General features: G+C 40.8%; 2 protein-coding genes across 2 annotated transcripts; both read left to right on the top strand.

Annotated features, from left to right (window-relative positions):
• The first annotated feature begins 25 nt into the window (after positions 1-25).
• LOC106122445 (uncharacterized) lies at positions 26-870 on the top strand. Its single transcript, XM_013318394.1, has one exon. It carries the CDS (start codon positions 125-127, stop codon positions 854-856), a length of 732 nt encoding a protein of 243 aa, XP_013173848.1. The 5' UTR covers positions 26-124; the 3' UTR covers positions 857-870.
• An 8106-nt stretch (positions 871-8976) lies between these two features.
• On the top strand, positions 8977-16002 carry LOC106122301 (junctional adhesion molecule C; the record flags this gene model as incomplete). The annotated part of the gene is made up of 8 exons (XM_013318240.1): positions 8977-9158; positions 13531-13633; positions 13925-14091; positions 14428-14568; positions 14673-14766; positions 15045-15238; positions 15613-15718; positions 15887-16002. Coding segments are annotated over exons 2-8 (888 nt in total), but the record flags the coding sequence as incomplete, so codon positions are not given.
• Between the last annotated feature and the right edge of the window lie 993 nt (positions 16003-16995).

The raw sequence follows: 16995 nt of genomic DNA, 5'->3' as shown, positions 1-16995 counted from the left end.
GTCCGATATAAACACAATTAAAATGACAGAATCTATCCCGCAGACTTCATTGGTTACTGCGCGTGGTAAACGTAAAAGAGCAAATGAGGACTTTAGTGTTGAGTTAAACTGTTTTAAAGAGGAGATGAAGGAGCTTATTATCTCAAGAACGTCGTTTCAGGAAGATGAACTTAAAAAGATTGCTCCAACCCTACTAGAGATTCAGCAGTCTAATCGCAATATTGAAAGCTCTATAGCTTTCCTCAGCGCTCAGAATGAAGAATATAGGAAAAAAATTGAGAAGTTGGAACGTCAAGCACAAGAAGACAAAAAATATGTTACTCTTCTAGAAGAAAAGATCGAGGACATTCAAAAGAGCATGAGGAAAACTTGCTTTGAAATTAAGAATGTGCCAAAGAAAGATAAAGAATCGAAAGAGGATCTGATTGAAATGGTAACGAATCTTACAAAAAACATTGGATGCGACGTAGATAAAAACCATATTAAAGATATATACAGAGTTCGAGGTAAAAAGGATGGAGCTCGAAATACACCAATTATAGTAGAAACTACCTCAACGATTCTAAAGAATGACATACTCAAAATGTCTAAAAGTTTTAACATAAGACATAAGACTAAGATCTGCGCTCAGCATCTAGGTCTGCGTAATGGAGAAGATGTGCCGGTATATGTAACAGAAAATCTAACACCTAAATCAGCCAGATTATACTTTCTAGCAAGAGATTTGGTGAAGTCCAAGTCCTATAAGTTTTGTTGGACAGCGTACGGTAAGGTGTACGTTAGAAAAGACGAAAACTCTGCAATCATCTTAATTTCAAATGAATCGCAAATTCAACCCTTAATTAACAAAGACTGACTATGCCATGTTAAAGTTCGGTTCTGTGTTTTTAGTGGATCTATGTGCCATTTTTTTAATATGTTAATTATTAAGGAGTATATATTATTGAGATGTTCAGAAATAACAATCACTCTTAACAATCTTACAACACACATTGCTACACATAACTGCTTACTGCCTAAATATACATACCTATATAAAATGAGCCTAAAAATAAACAATATAAAAATAGTTAAATCAATACATACCGAGAATTCAAATAATCAACTCAATATAAATCCAAAGAATTTTTCCCGCAAACTTAACACAAATCATATAATTTTTAGTTCAAAGCATGAATAATTCACTAACTACTTTACAAGATATAGACGAATCTAATGATATAACAACAATAAATTGCGATGTAGATGACCTAAACAAAATGATAAAAATCCATGAAGGTGATCTAACGGTTGTCACTCAAAATATTAGAAGTATTTATAAAAATTTTGATGATCTCCAAATTACACTGAGGAATATTAAATATGATATAGATGTATTAATATTGACAGAATGTCAATTAGACAAAAATAAAAACATTCACCTCCTGGAGAATTACACTTCGCTTAGTACGTCGCTTCACTTAAATAAAAACGACGGGGTTACTGTATACGCTAAAGCTAACCTTAAACCTAAAATAAATGAAATTAAATTAACCCATGCGTCCTGTATACAAGTAGATATATATAATTATAGCATATTAGGTATTTATAGATCTCCTTCTACATCAAATGCAGACAAGTTTATTGAATCGCTTCACTTTTACCTTAATACAATTAACAAACATCAAAACCTTATTATAACTGGTGATATAAATATAAATCTTATAAGTAAAATTAATGAATGATGCTCAGAACAAATAAATAAAAAAAACATACGTATTTCTCACCCTCTTAAAATATACACACAAACACATCCACACTAATACAATACATAACCACACACACAGACATACACATGCAATCCACACACCTAAAAGATATATAAATCAACTATAATTAAAAATTTAATTTACTAATACATATTGAACATAGTGTGAACGGGTCCTTACGCTCGAAACATAATTTTAAACACCGCAATGTTTTAATGAATGGTGTTCTCTTTGTAACTACCCAAATTGCTTATCATTTCTTTTTGTTTATTTGTAAGGTGTATGATATTGTAAAAAAATAAAAATATAAATGTATGGTACGGAAGAACGGAGCATTCTGTCACAGGTATTATATACTTAAAAGGATGCTCCAACAATTGATGTATATTTTTATATGTACTTTGTTTTAAATAAATTATTATTATTATTATTATTAAACTGCACATTTGTCATTGGACCTACAAAAGCTGCCGCCTTCCGCCGCCCGCCGCCGTCAAAGAATGTATGATCAAATTACAACCGCTCTGTCCCGCTCGCGCCGCTCGGAGCTCGTTGAAATAGAAAAAATCTCATCACTTACGTCGGAGATAGAAACGACGAGTACTTCTCTTTGAGCGGTTTTCATATTCAACTTTTCATAAAGACTTTTTCAAACAATACGATAATTTTGAACCTTTATTGATGAAGGATTTTATTTAAGTTATTGTTTGTTTATTTTTACTCGATTTAATTTGAGTTCGCACACAGACCTTAAAGCAATCAAAAGCAGAAACACGGTGCATGTCTGTGCTGTCGGCGCAGCGCAGCGCAGCGCGCATATCCTTAATACACAGGCCTATAAATTTATTTTATGTAGTAAAGAAGCACTTAATTATTTTATTCTAATTTCATTCCCTCAAGGTCTGAAGCAGGGGTAGAATGTTTGGATAGGGAACTAGTTATTATTCTTCAGAATTATTTGTAAATTAAGAAAGGGACATTTTTCTAACAGTATATTAAAATAAAATATGAGAATTTGCACTCGTACAGTTGTATCTGCAAGGGGATAGCATTACATTTATCAACAACTTTACATTTGAAAAAGTATACATAATTAGAAATCGTCTAAAGAACAAATAATATAGGTAAATTAATGTAATAACTATGCGTGTATCTCGCTCTATAAAAATCTGTCCTTGAGCACACACCGCCAGTGTCTATTGAGTGCAACCGTACGAAGTGTCGTGTTGCGTCGTCTGCCCCCGCCTCGTGCCCCCGTATGCGCCCCGCGCCCGGCTAACACCTCGGCAGACGGTAAACACTTTAAAATGCAATTTCATTGATGAATTATTCATAACTTTACCTAGCCTCATTATATTCCTATTTTATTTTACCTTTTGCAAATAACTTTAATAAAGTGAAGCTACCTAACTCCTTCCTCGCTGCCTCGACTCGACCAGAAAATATGAAATGCTCTCAAACAGATACAATTTGTATGTAGATTGTTTGCTATTATTCCACAGATTACATATAGTATGTATTGGTAATGGTAATGGTGTTGGTATTCATTGAACCAGAAACTATTCTATTTTTAGGATAATATTAATCACAGGCGTGTAAAATAGTCTCGGGAATTACATTAGATGCAGCGGAGGTGAGTCTCCTCTGCATCAGCGCGGCCGACAAGTAGCTACATATGTGGCGGCGATAGACACGTCGCCGCAGTGCTAAGTTGAGGGCAGCACTTAACTTTGTATTAACAGCAGCGTCCGTGCTGACGCTTATCGCCTGCCGCCTGTCACCTGTAGGTCACTGCAGTACGGTACTATCACTCAGCTATAAGCGATACTCGATGCGCTTACTAAGCAATATACCATTTTATAGAATCCTTCAAAGTTTTAATAAACTCCATTCTAATTAATTTTAATAGGATTATCTGAATTTCTCGATTCGGAAACTTATTAATTGCGAAGACGGATGGCCGAGAGTGGAAGTGGAATTCAGAAGAGTTAAGTCGAATGAGCGGACACAAAGCGAGTGTAAAGTTGTCGGCCGCTCACAGAAATAAAACATTTGACAGTTAAACGAGCCGCCAACTTTAATTGGAATAACTTTTATGAGTCTCGAATTTTTTACGAATACATTGCCAATTATTTATTTATTTTATTTATTTATTTAAAAACTGCATAGCATCATTATGTTTTAAATATATTGTTTATGTTGTATATATATATTTATATATATATATATATATATATATATATATATATATATATATATATATATATATATATATATATATATATATATATATATATAAAAATATGTAAGTAATGATTTACAAAAAAAAACTTGGGACAAACATTATAACAATAAACGGTAAATAAGCTTCAAGATGCGAGCGTATCAGCTTCTTAAAGGTCGGCAACGCATCTGCGGTTTCTCTGGTATGGCTGATGTCCATGGGCATCGATGAACACCTCGGTTCCCGCTGCTCGTTTGCCCCATTCTCTTTAAAAAAAACTATTTATTTTACGAGGTGTCTTATTCAAAGATAGTTTTTGTGTGCAACTTGATTTTAGTACAACAGCCTTGTCATATAAAAATGTTATAAATAGGAGATTTCCCATAATCATTGGAGAAATGTCCAGTGCCGTAACATTTGTACCAAAACATGCTGTTATCCCTCTCGTTCGATTCGAGGAAAAAGGGATAGCAATATACAAGAGTGATATGACAGTTGACACTAAACATAGTCTATGTTACGCGAGCTGCCTACGCTACGCACAATAAACGTAGCACCTCTACGCCATGTGCTTTAGGCCTCAGATCTACTTCAGCAGACTTAAAGTAATCGAACCGCGTAGTTTTCTAACAAATGAATAAAACAAGAGCAACAAAAAAAAGTTGCATATACATTTCGACTCCCACCTACTCTCTTCGGCCAATCTCTGTTTCCCCGCTCTGCGCAATTATCATGTGACACTCAAGTTAAGCACGTGTTATAATAGAAGACTATTGTGATTTGCTGCCCTTCCCGTTGAGCATGCTCCCCTAGGCATAGAGCAGTGCAACACACACACACACACACATATGTACACGCATAGAATTTACAAAAGCTTAGACAAAAGGTTCCCGTAAATATCGAAGCATAAATTAAGCAATATCTCATAAAATATTTACCTTAGCAAATCGAACGGCGTGTTTTATTCAATCGTCCTTCCCCCGCTCACCGCTCTCAGGCCGCCCCGCGCAATCATCGCCCACGGGTCCATCTGCAGGGAGGTCGCGAGAGAGCCGAGCGAGAGGGAACGACTTAAAGTAAAATGAGAATGTGCTCGAGAGGGTCGGCTACTTTTTATTCGCAGCGAAATTAGTCCCTTTGTACACAAGGAAACGTAAATCTTTGAAACTAACATACGTCGCGTCGCTAGTACAGTGTTGCGCGCGCTCCGGAAATAAGTATAATGTTCAAACAGACTTTGGCAATGAAAGAACAACATTTTGGCGACGGGTGTCCGAGTATGAACCTCTATAATATTGTAATGCGCAAGGGTTGCTTATTTAAAAACGCGTTATGTATGTCAGAAAAGTTGAAGCCGGTGGCTCCCACTCGCTACCTTCTCTACCTAGTCTACCTACACTTTGCCAAACACTTGCTCAAATTCGATATCATTAGAAGCGAATATTTTTAGAAAGGAATTTGTAAGACGGAAAAATTACAAAGCAAATAAGGACTAGAATCTTAGTACTGTCATTTAAAAAACTTATATAAACAAGATAAATACTACTACGAGTACTAACAGGCGCAGCGCGGCGCCGGCACGAGCTTACATTTGTTCCTTTGTTATAGAACACCTGCCCGACCCGGAGCGAGCTGCGAAAAAAATAGCAGGGACAAAGCTAGAGCGCGCCTTAAGGAATTCATTAGTGAGATCACCTAATTTGGCGGCTCATTGGAGCGAGAGAGGAAATAATTAACGTTCCCTTAGGTTACACTACATCAGTTATAATACGTGGAGTCCGACGTGGCCAGTTGAGTTTAGTTCATATAATTACAGAAAATTGGTAAAATTATGGCAAATGTAAATGGTAAAACGCTTAGAACTTTGTATAGATTAATGTGCGGACAGTACGGCGATGAGAAGTCACAGCGTCAAAGCAAATATGTTCAATGAAAATAGGAAATAATGTCAAGAGATAATTTAACAGTAACAATACGAATCGAATAAAGGAACAATTCTCTACATACGAGTATTTAAAGTGAGAATTCTTGGAATTACAAAGTGCAAGCAAGCAGTTTGTTGTTGTGGGGCGCGGGTGCGGCGAGCGGCGGCGGCCATGAATTATTCAATGTTTGTGAACTTGCACTTAGCTGAGGTGTGCTCGCTATTATGCAAAGCCCCTAGTAGATCACCGCAGCCAGCCCGACCCAGCCTAGGCCAGGCCAGCGCAGCCCGGCCCAGCGCGCTCGCCACGTCTCTTGTCACCACTTGCCGCAGGCAGCATGTAAAGACGCCTGTACCAAAATTTACGATAACCAATAGTGTAAACGTAAAAGACTTGTTTAAATTCATTAACAGGTAACTCGACAAATTTTTGATTCACATCTACGTCAACTCGAGACTTGTAACGAGTTCGCGCAACTTCTTTAAAAAAGTGTTTACTTCACGTATTATATATTGTTGTAATGTCAAATAAAATTATATTAAATACGAGTATATAAATATATAGCATATGTAATTTTTGAACAGTATTATTTAATGCTAAGTCAGTAAAGTAAAATTTAGTATTTACTTGAAAAAGATTGCTCGCGTGTTTGTTGTACTTTGGTACGACATGAATATTTGATGCAGCACCGGATGCAATGAAGCGCATCAATTGCTCTCCACCCCTTCCATCCCTTCCATCCCCCGCACACTCCGCACACCCCGCGCCACGCGCTGTCGCAATGCGGGCGGGGCGAGGGGCGAGGGGTGCTGGGGGGGTGCGCGGGGCGGGTGTTATTGCCGCTAAATCCCGACGATGGCCAGAATCAGAATTAATCTGCGGCGTATGTCGGACGTGGTTTTGGAAATACATAAATTGCATCATTTACTAATTCAGTTATAACACTAACACACCTTGTCACTGTATTGAGACAAAATCTTACTGAATTGTTATTTTACAAGTAGGATACTTTACGAGTATATATAAGATAAATAAAAATTTGACCTAATGTGCAAACCTTTGTAAAAATCTTTTATTATTGCTTGTGATTGTGAAGGCATTCTCTCCAACGCCATTTAAATTACTTTAACAGTGGTGCACGCAATCACCAAAAACATCTGTTGCACGAATTGCCGGCTCGTCCGGTGTAATGTCACGACCACGCACAAGGCGGGCGTCAAGTGGAAGCAATTACATGTTTCCTCTGATGAGTGGTCGTGCTGATGGTGTAGTTTCAGTTCTCTGTCCTTTGCTGCCATTTTCTAATAAGGTTAAGTTGTAAGGGGTAGCGGAGTTGACAAAAAGTTATATTATGCGTCATGCCGCCATCGATTAAATGCAGGCGAGGCATCGTCTCTCAATAATCTCTCATCAAGAATAGTAAATGTACTCATATGTACGACTTACAGACAGTATGAGAGTAGCAGTCACAGAGGGCAGACTCGCACTGGGCCTGCGGTCTGCCCGCCACATTCCACATTTGACCACATCGCAGCAATCGGAATTGTAGCAACGAACCACTCTCACAAAGAGGCACTGTTCTGACGCAAGCCGAGACACGCTGGTTTGTCCGCGAGGGCGCGATTCTTTGCCACTCACGCGTACTTTTTGTCATTTTTGTCGGCATACTTATTATGTAAATATTCATAAAAGGTTTATTTCTGAAAATAGGCGATAGAGAAATGGACGTTCCCTGAGCGATTAACTTTACAATAACATAACAGAGACCAAACTTACATAATATTCTAAAGCATTTTATCCGTGCGTCATCATCATCATCACATTATGTACGTTTAGTTCACAATTCACTGATAGCTTAGGTCTGGTGCAAACTGTGGATGTTCAACATCACAACTCATTTCTATTGACTCACATTAAAATTGTGACAAAATGTAGTGTCCAGGCGACAGCGTGACAGAAACTCCGACTCTTCATAAAACTGAAACTTAGTACAAGTAGAAATAAAAGTTTGTGCAATCAAATCTCCGTCGCGCTGTAAACGTGTCCGCTAATACAGAATCCAGGTAAAATTGAATTTAAAGCTTGTTCTACTTTTCTAGGAGATAGGACTTCGCTAACTTTAGATGCATATAACTATATGCGGGAGCCGGGTCCACGGAACCAATTCAACCAAGAGAAATGTGAATGAAATTACGAGGGATGATATGTATCCTGGCGTAAGTACGTAAAGAGGAAGATAAATAAGACTCACTAAATAGTGTTAAGGAATCGACTGATCATAACCTGATTTGTTTGAATTCCGAACGTGTTTTATTATAACAATTAATTTAATGCTCGTGTCTCGTGTCTCGTGTGGTGAAAACTTACTTTTTGCTGTGTTTACAAAGCACATGTTCCCAAGGGCAGACATGAGATATGAAGGTTTATCTGTGGCCATACTGCACTGCATAGCACCAGGTAATGTCACATGTTCTCTCTCTCTCTCTGTGTATGGTTGTTTCATACATGATTGCTATATTTCATGCAAATTTACATTTAGTGGAAAGAATTGATCGCACTCGCACAATATCATAGCCGCAGAACGAGATGCTCTCCGCCCGACGTTGACGTTTAGATAATATATGAACAATCATCATCGTTCTCGTCTGCTAAATGGAATCCGCAAATCCTTACAATATCCTATAGCGTAAAAAATATGCAAAATTAAATTCCGAAGCGTCGACATTTCTTAGCGGAACCGCGGATCGCACCGGCCCACGCCGACGGCGCCGTCGCCGCCGCCGTCTAGGGCCGCGGCGTCGCTAATGCCACCCACACGTAGTCGAATAGCTTAAGGGCTTTCGGATGTTATATGTTCGCTCCTACAATATCTGCGAGGAGACCTGATCTTGAACGTTAAGTTTCAATGTCACCACACTGCAGATGTAAAAATGATCATCGTGGACTACGGCTTGCGATCGTTGGGGTCTCGTACGGACTCAGTACGGGCGCGAGGTGGGGCGCGGGGTGGGGCGCGGGGCGGTGTGCGCGCGCAGGGTGCGCGGGGCGCGGGGCGCGGTGCGCCAGTGCCCCGGGCCGGCCGCGCTGCACGAACGTGTCGCGCACGGCGTCGCTGCGTCCCGCGCGAGTGCTACGCGTCCAGTGAAGTGCGACATGAATCCCCGCTGTGATCGTATTCAGTGATTGACCAGAGTTTGTGTTTTGACGTGATGTGATGGCTCCTGTGTACTGAGCTCGGTTACACTTACATCCTTAAAATAAGTAAGTTTCAGGTTACGTAAGGAGAGTGAAAGTGAGGACAGTTTAAGGATTCGTTGAGACGAGTCAGGATGTCTAATCACTCGCAGGCTGGTAGCGACGAACGAAGTTATCTCTTGAGATAGTGTCATCTGCCCAATCCGTACAGATATGATCTAGACGATTGCACGCAGCATTTTCCTACGGAATGACTTTATTATGTGTATAGTGTAATCGTTTATAATATTCCTTTCATCTGCGATAAAACAGGATGATAAGTTCCAAACGATAGCACCGCACCTGTTAACAGTGACAAGGTTTAGCGACGCCCGCCGCCCGACGCCGCGTTAAACTTTACGAGCTCTATAAACCCATGAGCATTAGTTTCTGCCGCGGGCACTCTGCCGATGAGCCTGGCGGTTGAATAAAACATTCCCTTTCTCCACCGTCAACCTATATTTTAATTAACTTTTAAACCTCGGTTTTAACGTGCGATTGAACAGAAATCAATGGAACTTAGCTTTGAATTCCCAATTTATGTTCTTTAAAAGCTTTAAGGCTAAAGATAAAGCTTATCTGACTGAAGCCCTATATTATACTAGCAATAGCCCAAGAACAATGCAAACGTAATAACTTTATTAATTCAAAGTTGAATATTTCCAAAGAAATTTCATTTGCGAAAACTTATTCCGTGCCGCCTCCGATGCAAATCCAATTTAGCTCGCGCTTGTGAAACTACTAACCCAATAAGAAGTGTGAAAGTAGCCGAGAGGATATTGAATGAGTAGAAACTTTTCAAAATTATATATTTCTTTGTACATCTTTCATTTGAAAGAAGTAAAATGATGCGGGCGAGGCGAGTCACAATGATAACTTAATGGTGGGTCCTGAAATTAACGTGTTCAAGAAAATAGCTCTTTAGCTTTATCATCGTATCGATATCAAGTCTTCACGTCACATCTTGCGTGGCTTACCGACGACACCGAGACCAGCCGTGGAACCTCCTCATGACTACAGCACCTGTACCTGTATTGCCAGTATTATAGATATATTATGAAACTACAAATATGTTAGACTCAAATGTTAAACAGCGATGTAATGACGTCATGTTATATTTAGCACAAGTTCCAAGACATCTCTAAAGGCGCCCGCTTTATCGGCTATGTTATTACACGACCTCAGTTTTAATGGCGGTGACTATTTTACGAGCACTTTGTGTGTCGATATCATCACCACCTTCTAATTGAAAATGAGATAACACTCCGATATGCTACAGATTATACAACTATTAGCACGCAACGCTTAACGATGCACTGACTTCATAGCTTGCAACACGGGTCAGCTTCGTAATATTAAGTGACCTCGAGTGTATAAGTTACACACTAATATCATTTGTGATCTTTTATGCGACGTCAACAAAGATTGTGGCTTCTATGTCTAATTTCAATCACTCAAAAGTATTAGTAAGAAAACAAACAAATTAGCCGACCGCACGCTCAGTATCATAGTCTTCTCTTTATTGTATAATTAGAATAGTCAACTATAGTATATCATCTAGCTCATTTGGGCAAAAACATCCCTAGTCAAGAAGTAGTGAGAAATTACCCATAGAGTGAGCAGGCGCCTTCCAACATTCTACTTCCTAGTTAAACAACGAGGTTGGTGAAACAACCAATATCACTGTTTTGCAATTTGAGCATCACATTAGTACTTCCCAATCCGGTAATAATAACGAAGTAACGGCCCGAGCCGAGGTTCCTGAGGGAGCCCTCGAGCTTAGTTACTCTTAAACGAGGTTTAGGCTAAGTGCCATCTGCGCTCGGCCACCTCAAGCCCGGTGAAGCTGTAAATGCCTCCTCAAGGCAAACAGTGACAATCAGTCACAAAAAAAATCAGATTAGTAGCGAAAGGTTGTACGATTACAGATAAGTGATTCCGAGACAAACAGTAGCTCAAAAATTAAACAGAGTTCTAGAGTTACCCGGGACAACATCGAGCTTACGTCTTTGATATGTTTAAAGTAATGATTAATACGTGTTTTTGAAAACTCATCAATATTTCCTGCGCTCGGGGCGACGCTGTTGTACAGTCTAGTTGTGACGCTTAAAAATAGAAAATACCACATCAAATGTAAACGTAAATGCCGTGATATTCATTGTATTGTAAAAAAAATAAGGTGTAATAATGAAAATGAATTTAACCCCAAAAAAACTATATAACATCATGCAGATAAACGAAAATATCGGCGGTGAAATGCAAAAGAAATACTGTCTACCTTTCAAATATAGTGTGTGTCGAGACCGAGACTGAACAATACACCACCGCACATCCAGCATCCTGCATCTTCATATTGTACTAAACCTCATATTACTTTGACTGTTTTTAGAAGCTGTGAACATGCTTTTTCACGTACAGATATCAGTTTGATTTGAAGATTTTCGATTTATTGACTTTTTGTTGCGGGAACAGAGATTTCAATGTGCAAACAGAATGAATCTCATGTGACACTAGCGGTTGCACGCGACTTTGTCAGCATAGAGAAAGATATTGTCTAAGTTACTGTCGCATAAACAAGGGTATGGTAATTCCCATAGAACTGAAAAGTCGGAAATGTCGAAATTATAAATTTGTGTGAAATCTGAAAACTGCCTCGATCATTTAATTAGAAAGCGATTTATTGCTCCTGTTATGCTCCTGTTACTTACTAAACAACCAAGTATTAATGATTCGTTTTAATAACTCATCTTCTAAAAGTCTGGAGTGAGAGGCAAACATTTTATTGGGACGATGTTTTTACCATTATCAGAAATACTTTGTATATTATAATAATATATAAAGTAATAATATATTATAATATTTTTTCGCTAATATTATACAACGTAGCGGTGTTTTATAACTTCAATTCGGTCAAAGATAAGTCTTCATATAAAATTATTACTAAACCATTTCACTCAAAAACGTGAAAATCTTTTGGAACGATGGCGACTTTTCAGTTTTCACACACGATGGTTTTCCTAACCATTTTCAGTGTTATGTGAATTATTGTAGCTACAATAATGTAATTTGACTCTCACATTATGGTTAAATAAAATATATATTTAGCCTTTTCTTTTCTTCAATCGAATACGATTTTTCGTTGCACTCACTCACTGTTGTGTTATTGATCTGTTCAGAAATGTTTGAGCAGCAAGTACCGCAGCGGCTAATGTCATCAATCACATCTTGACTCGATGAGTCCTAGCTATCTTTTTGACGTTTAACTTTTTCACGATAACGTTAAATGGATAAATAATGTAAAACTTGAAAATAGAGTAATAGGGTTCGCCTTTGCCTTTTGACAACGAGCTTGATTCAAATTTCGTTTCATTGAACAAAACTAAATACTTCGGCATTGTTACGCTAAAGGCTGAAATTTACATCTGCTGACGAGTAAAAAGAGGAGCTCGTTCAGATTGTCACTTTCACTTCGCGCTCTGCGAAAAAGTGAGTGCGCCTGTTTGAATAATATTATCGGCAGCGACGGCGGTGGCGCCCGGTCACGTACTAGCACTCAGCGCGGGAAGCGGGGCGCGGGGTGCTGAATGCCCCTTGCATGCTGCGACGCGGGGGCAAACTTGACTGTTTTGACAAAGAGTGTTATCCCCTCACTCGCACCAATTGAACACCACTCCAGGTTGGTGCCTGTCTGTTGTAAATTGGGTATGTCCCCGCTGCCAAAGATACACGTCTAGTGACATCGACCAAGTGCGGAGAATAAAAGCGGTAAAAAAAACACGTTCAAAGGTATTAGCAAGAGACGGTTCATAGAAGTATCGTTGTTGTCAAACAAATTTAAATATTTATAGAGCGGACATGACACGCTTAGGAAGAGGAATTATCCTCTGTGCGTTCCGGAATATTCGTCTTAATAATGATAACTTTTAGTTTAGTCGTGATTTTAATTAGTTTATCAAACTGTTTGAAGCCAGTTAACCAGTTTATGACAAAATGTCGTCCTCTAAGACGATAAATCGAATAAACACTTTGATCTAGGAATTTGTAATGAAACAGTAGGACAATTGATACAGTAAGTAAGTTGATTGCAAATGTTAGCGACTACTCAACTGGCCTCGTCGGCCAATAGTTCATTAAAATAACAACGTAGACATGTTTAATGTCCCCGTCGTCGAATGTTATTTGCACTGAGCGATAATTAGCAGGCGCGGCCGCTTTGTCACCGCTCCTACAAATCGCCCTTCTGTGTATACTCGAGTACATTATCACTTCTATATTTACTTAAGAAAAAAGAAATAAAAAACCTTGTCTGTTTCTTTATTATCAAAACTGAGGTAAAAACTAATACAAAGATGTTACTGAAATGCTTCATTACATTGGGTGGTTTGTGTGGTGTGCGCAGGGCGCGCGCGGGCCGGCCGGGCGAGGGCGCACGATGGGCGCGCGTGCGGGCCGCCGCCACGCGCTCGGCGCCGCGCTGCTGCTCGCCGCGCACCTCATCAAAGGTCTGTGTCGCCAACAGCGAATCTAAGTCAATATTTATAACATCTGTCGGCCTCGATGTAGTTGTTTATTATAATTACTTGGTTACTGCAGAAATAAACTGACGTGTAGTTAATTGGTTATAAGATGTTTCATCTTTATCACAATGACAAATATTTAAACACTTGCAAACATATAATAAAATAAAGAGACTTTGAAGACCTTCCACTATTGAGAAGCTACACTACACTATCCATGTGTGACATAGGCGCGGACGAAGTAAAAGTTGATTTGATTAAAACATGTTGGGGCAGTGCTCTCGTGCGTCGAAGACGTCGAGGGCGGCGAGGGTTCGGATGGTGGCGAGGGCGCGCGCCTCGTCAAGCGCTACGTTGGGCTGTATACGGGGCCCTATTTCGACCCCACGGCGCCGAACAACATCACCGCCCAGCTAGGCACTCACGCCTATCTTCCGTGCAAGGTGCTATTTCTCATTCCTTATCAATTAATTATTTTTATTCCTCCAACAAAGAGAAGTTTAGAAATGTGACCGCGAGTAAGATTACTGCTACGCTGCAGAATTATTGCTTTGTCTAACATAACTAGGGTCACAGATTTCACACGAGTGAACGAAATACTTTCATAAAGCTTCTAAACAAAATCTAAGGTGTTAATCATATTTTAAAGTGACTTTACAACTTGGGAGGGACACGTACTATTACAAATTATAATACTTTCTGCTAGATTAATTGCCCCACGTACATAAGCAGTTGTAATGAGGAGTGCGTAGATCAGGCAGTGGTACAATGTTGCCCAGATCCGGCAGCTGAGCAACAAGTCGGTATCGTGGATCCGGCGCCGCGACGCACACATCCTCACCGTCGACCGCTTCACCTTCATCGCCGACGAGCGCTTCCAGGCCTTTCTCGTCGAGGCCACCGACACCTGGACTCTGCAGGTCTCGTTCTTTCCTTTACGCTTAAATACTGAGTGACGATCCTTGACCCCATCTTAATATGTTCGGCGCGGAGCCTGACTTGAAGAGCGCGTGTGTGTCGACAGGTAAAATACGTGCAGGCGCGCGATGCCGGGCTCTACGAGTGCCAGGTCGGCACCGAGCCCAAGATGAGCCACTTCGTGCAGCTCAACGTTGTCGGTGAGTCCGCTCCCCACTCACTTGTATCTGCTCTCGGGCTCGATCTAACCATTCATATGTGCTTATGTTACCGCTTACTTACTTGTAATGTTATAACTTATGCGTGCCAGATGTTGCAAATGTCATTTGTTATGGATCTGTGATTTTTTGATACTATACTTTAATTAGATAACTTCCTTTACAACCTTACAATAATTTTTAGACTATGTATGTTGATAGCATCATAAAGCAATATCTATCTGAATGAATATCTAAAAATTATGAATATGGGGTACCAGTGCCAAAGATCGAGATCGTGGGCGAGGCGGAGCTCTATGTGAAGGCGGGCAGCACAGTGAGCCTGAAGTGCGTGGTGACGCAGGCGCTGGAGGAGCCCGCCTACATCTTTTGGTACCACAACGGCGCGCGTGTACTCGACTACGACCGCCGCCTCGTCGACATCCGCACCGAGCGCCTGCCGCCCGATACCACGGTACTCGCCTCGCTAGCCTCCCCACAGCCCTTCTGCACCACAGCCGGACAGACCCACATAACCTATGAATGTCTTATTCACATGATACATGTGACTAGCAGTCGCACGCGGCTCCGTCCCCGCAGAATTAAAAATAAAAACTTTATTAATAGTATGTGTGTTCTTCCAGGCTGTGTTCTATACATATATATATATATATATATATATGCCAAAATTAATTGAGATCAGTTCAGCCGGCCTGAAGATACCTTCAAACAAACAATCATCCATCTAAACATCTAAACATTCGCATTTTATAATATTAGTAGGATTAGAAGAGAGGTCACTAAGTAAAAAATCGAAATGCTATACCGATACTAATGTGTGCTTCGCAGGTGGGAAATTTAATAATTTACAATCCGCGGAGAGAAGACTCCGGTAATTACTCGTGCTCGCCCTCCAACCTGGACGCGGCGTCGGTCGTGCTGCACGTGCTCAGCGGTGAGTACTCCGCCACCTCACTGACCACCACCTCACTGACCACCACCCGCCCGGCACGTCAATATTACATTGCTTTCGTCTTCTGTTATTTACGAAATACCATGTTTTGGGGTTAGTTTACTTTCGGATTTGAGCAAGAGATTGAGATGTTAACGTGGTGTGTTACAGGCGAGCAACCCGCGGCCATGCAGCACGGCAACGCGGGCTGGTGCGCGACACCGCCCCGCGCCCCTCTCCTGCTGCTGCTCTCCGCCGCGCTACTGTCCGCCGCACTGCTGCCCGCCGCGCTACTGCCCGCCGCGCTGCTGCCCGCCGCGCTACTGCCCGCCGTCCTGCAGTGAGTAAACCCCACCTCTACTCACTGAGTCCTCGGCTCGTCTCGCGGCAGTCGTGGTGTTGAGTCTTAGCATCGTTTGGGCACGTGTCGACATAATTATTAATATTTTTTTAATGGTGTATTTAGCCGATAGATGTACTAAAATTTTGATGGGAATTTCAAAGTATTGTGGGATCTGAAATGTACATCGATAATCAATCCTATATGATATATATTTTATTCGTGTATGAAGGTCGGCTCGATCTAGTCATGATCTGTAAAATCTGTCTTGTATTTTAAAATATTAATTAACATACAATGAAAAGTGTTTCTGAGAATGTTACTATTGCTTTTTATTATTATTATTAAGTGTATTGTTTTATATTTCCAGAATACTAATGTGCCACGACGAGGACGACCCCAAATAGCGTCCGGCAGCCGGCACGGCGGCGCGGAGACGTCGCGAGGATGTCGCGGTTTGGAGGCGGGGATGTCGCGGGGTAGCCGCGGGGCCGCCGCGCGCGTGCATTCAGTCGGACTGTGTGTGTGTGTGCGTGTCGGTGTGTGTGCGCGGGGTGACGAGGTGCAGCGCGAGCTCGCGGACAAGGCACGAGGACAGTCACCGTCAGAGATGGAGCTGCCGGCGAGCGGGGCCCTCCCCCCTCGCACAGCTGCTCACACCACCTCATACTCCAATTAGCTAACTTTTACAACTGAGCGGGTGTGCCCCCCCCCCCCTCACCCCCCCACAGGTCCGGCCGCGATCTGCTAGTTGTAATACCAAACATTGCATATTACCGCTCGCGAGCGCAGACGGGCGCGCTCGCTAGCTTTGTAAAGTTGTAAATATTAATACATTTAAATGTAAATTTTACGTATAAATAAAAAAAAATGCGAGAGGCGCGGTCGACACGATTCGGTTCCCCGAAAAATTGTCAGGATTGTTTTGTTTAATATTATT

The sequence above is a fragment of the Papilio xuthus genome, unplaced genomic scaffold (assembly GCF_000836235.2).
Source record: "Papilio xuthus unplaced genomic scaffold, Pxut_1.1 DF826923.1, whole genome shotgun sequence".
NCBI lineage: Eukaryota > Metazoa > Arthropoda > Insecta > Lepidoptera > Papilionidae > Papilio > Papilio xuthus.
This window is presented reverse-complemented; position numbering and strand designations above follow the sequence as displayed.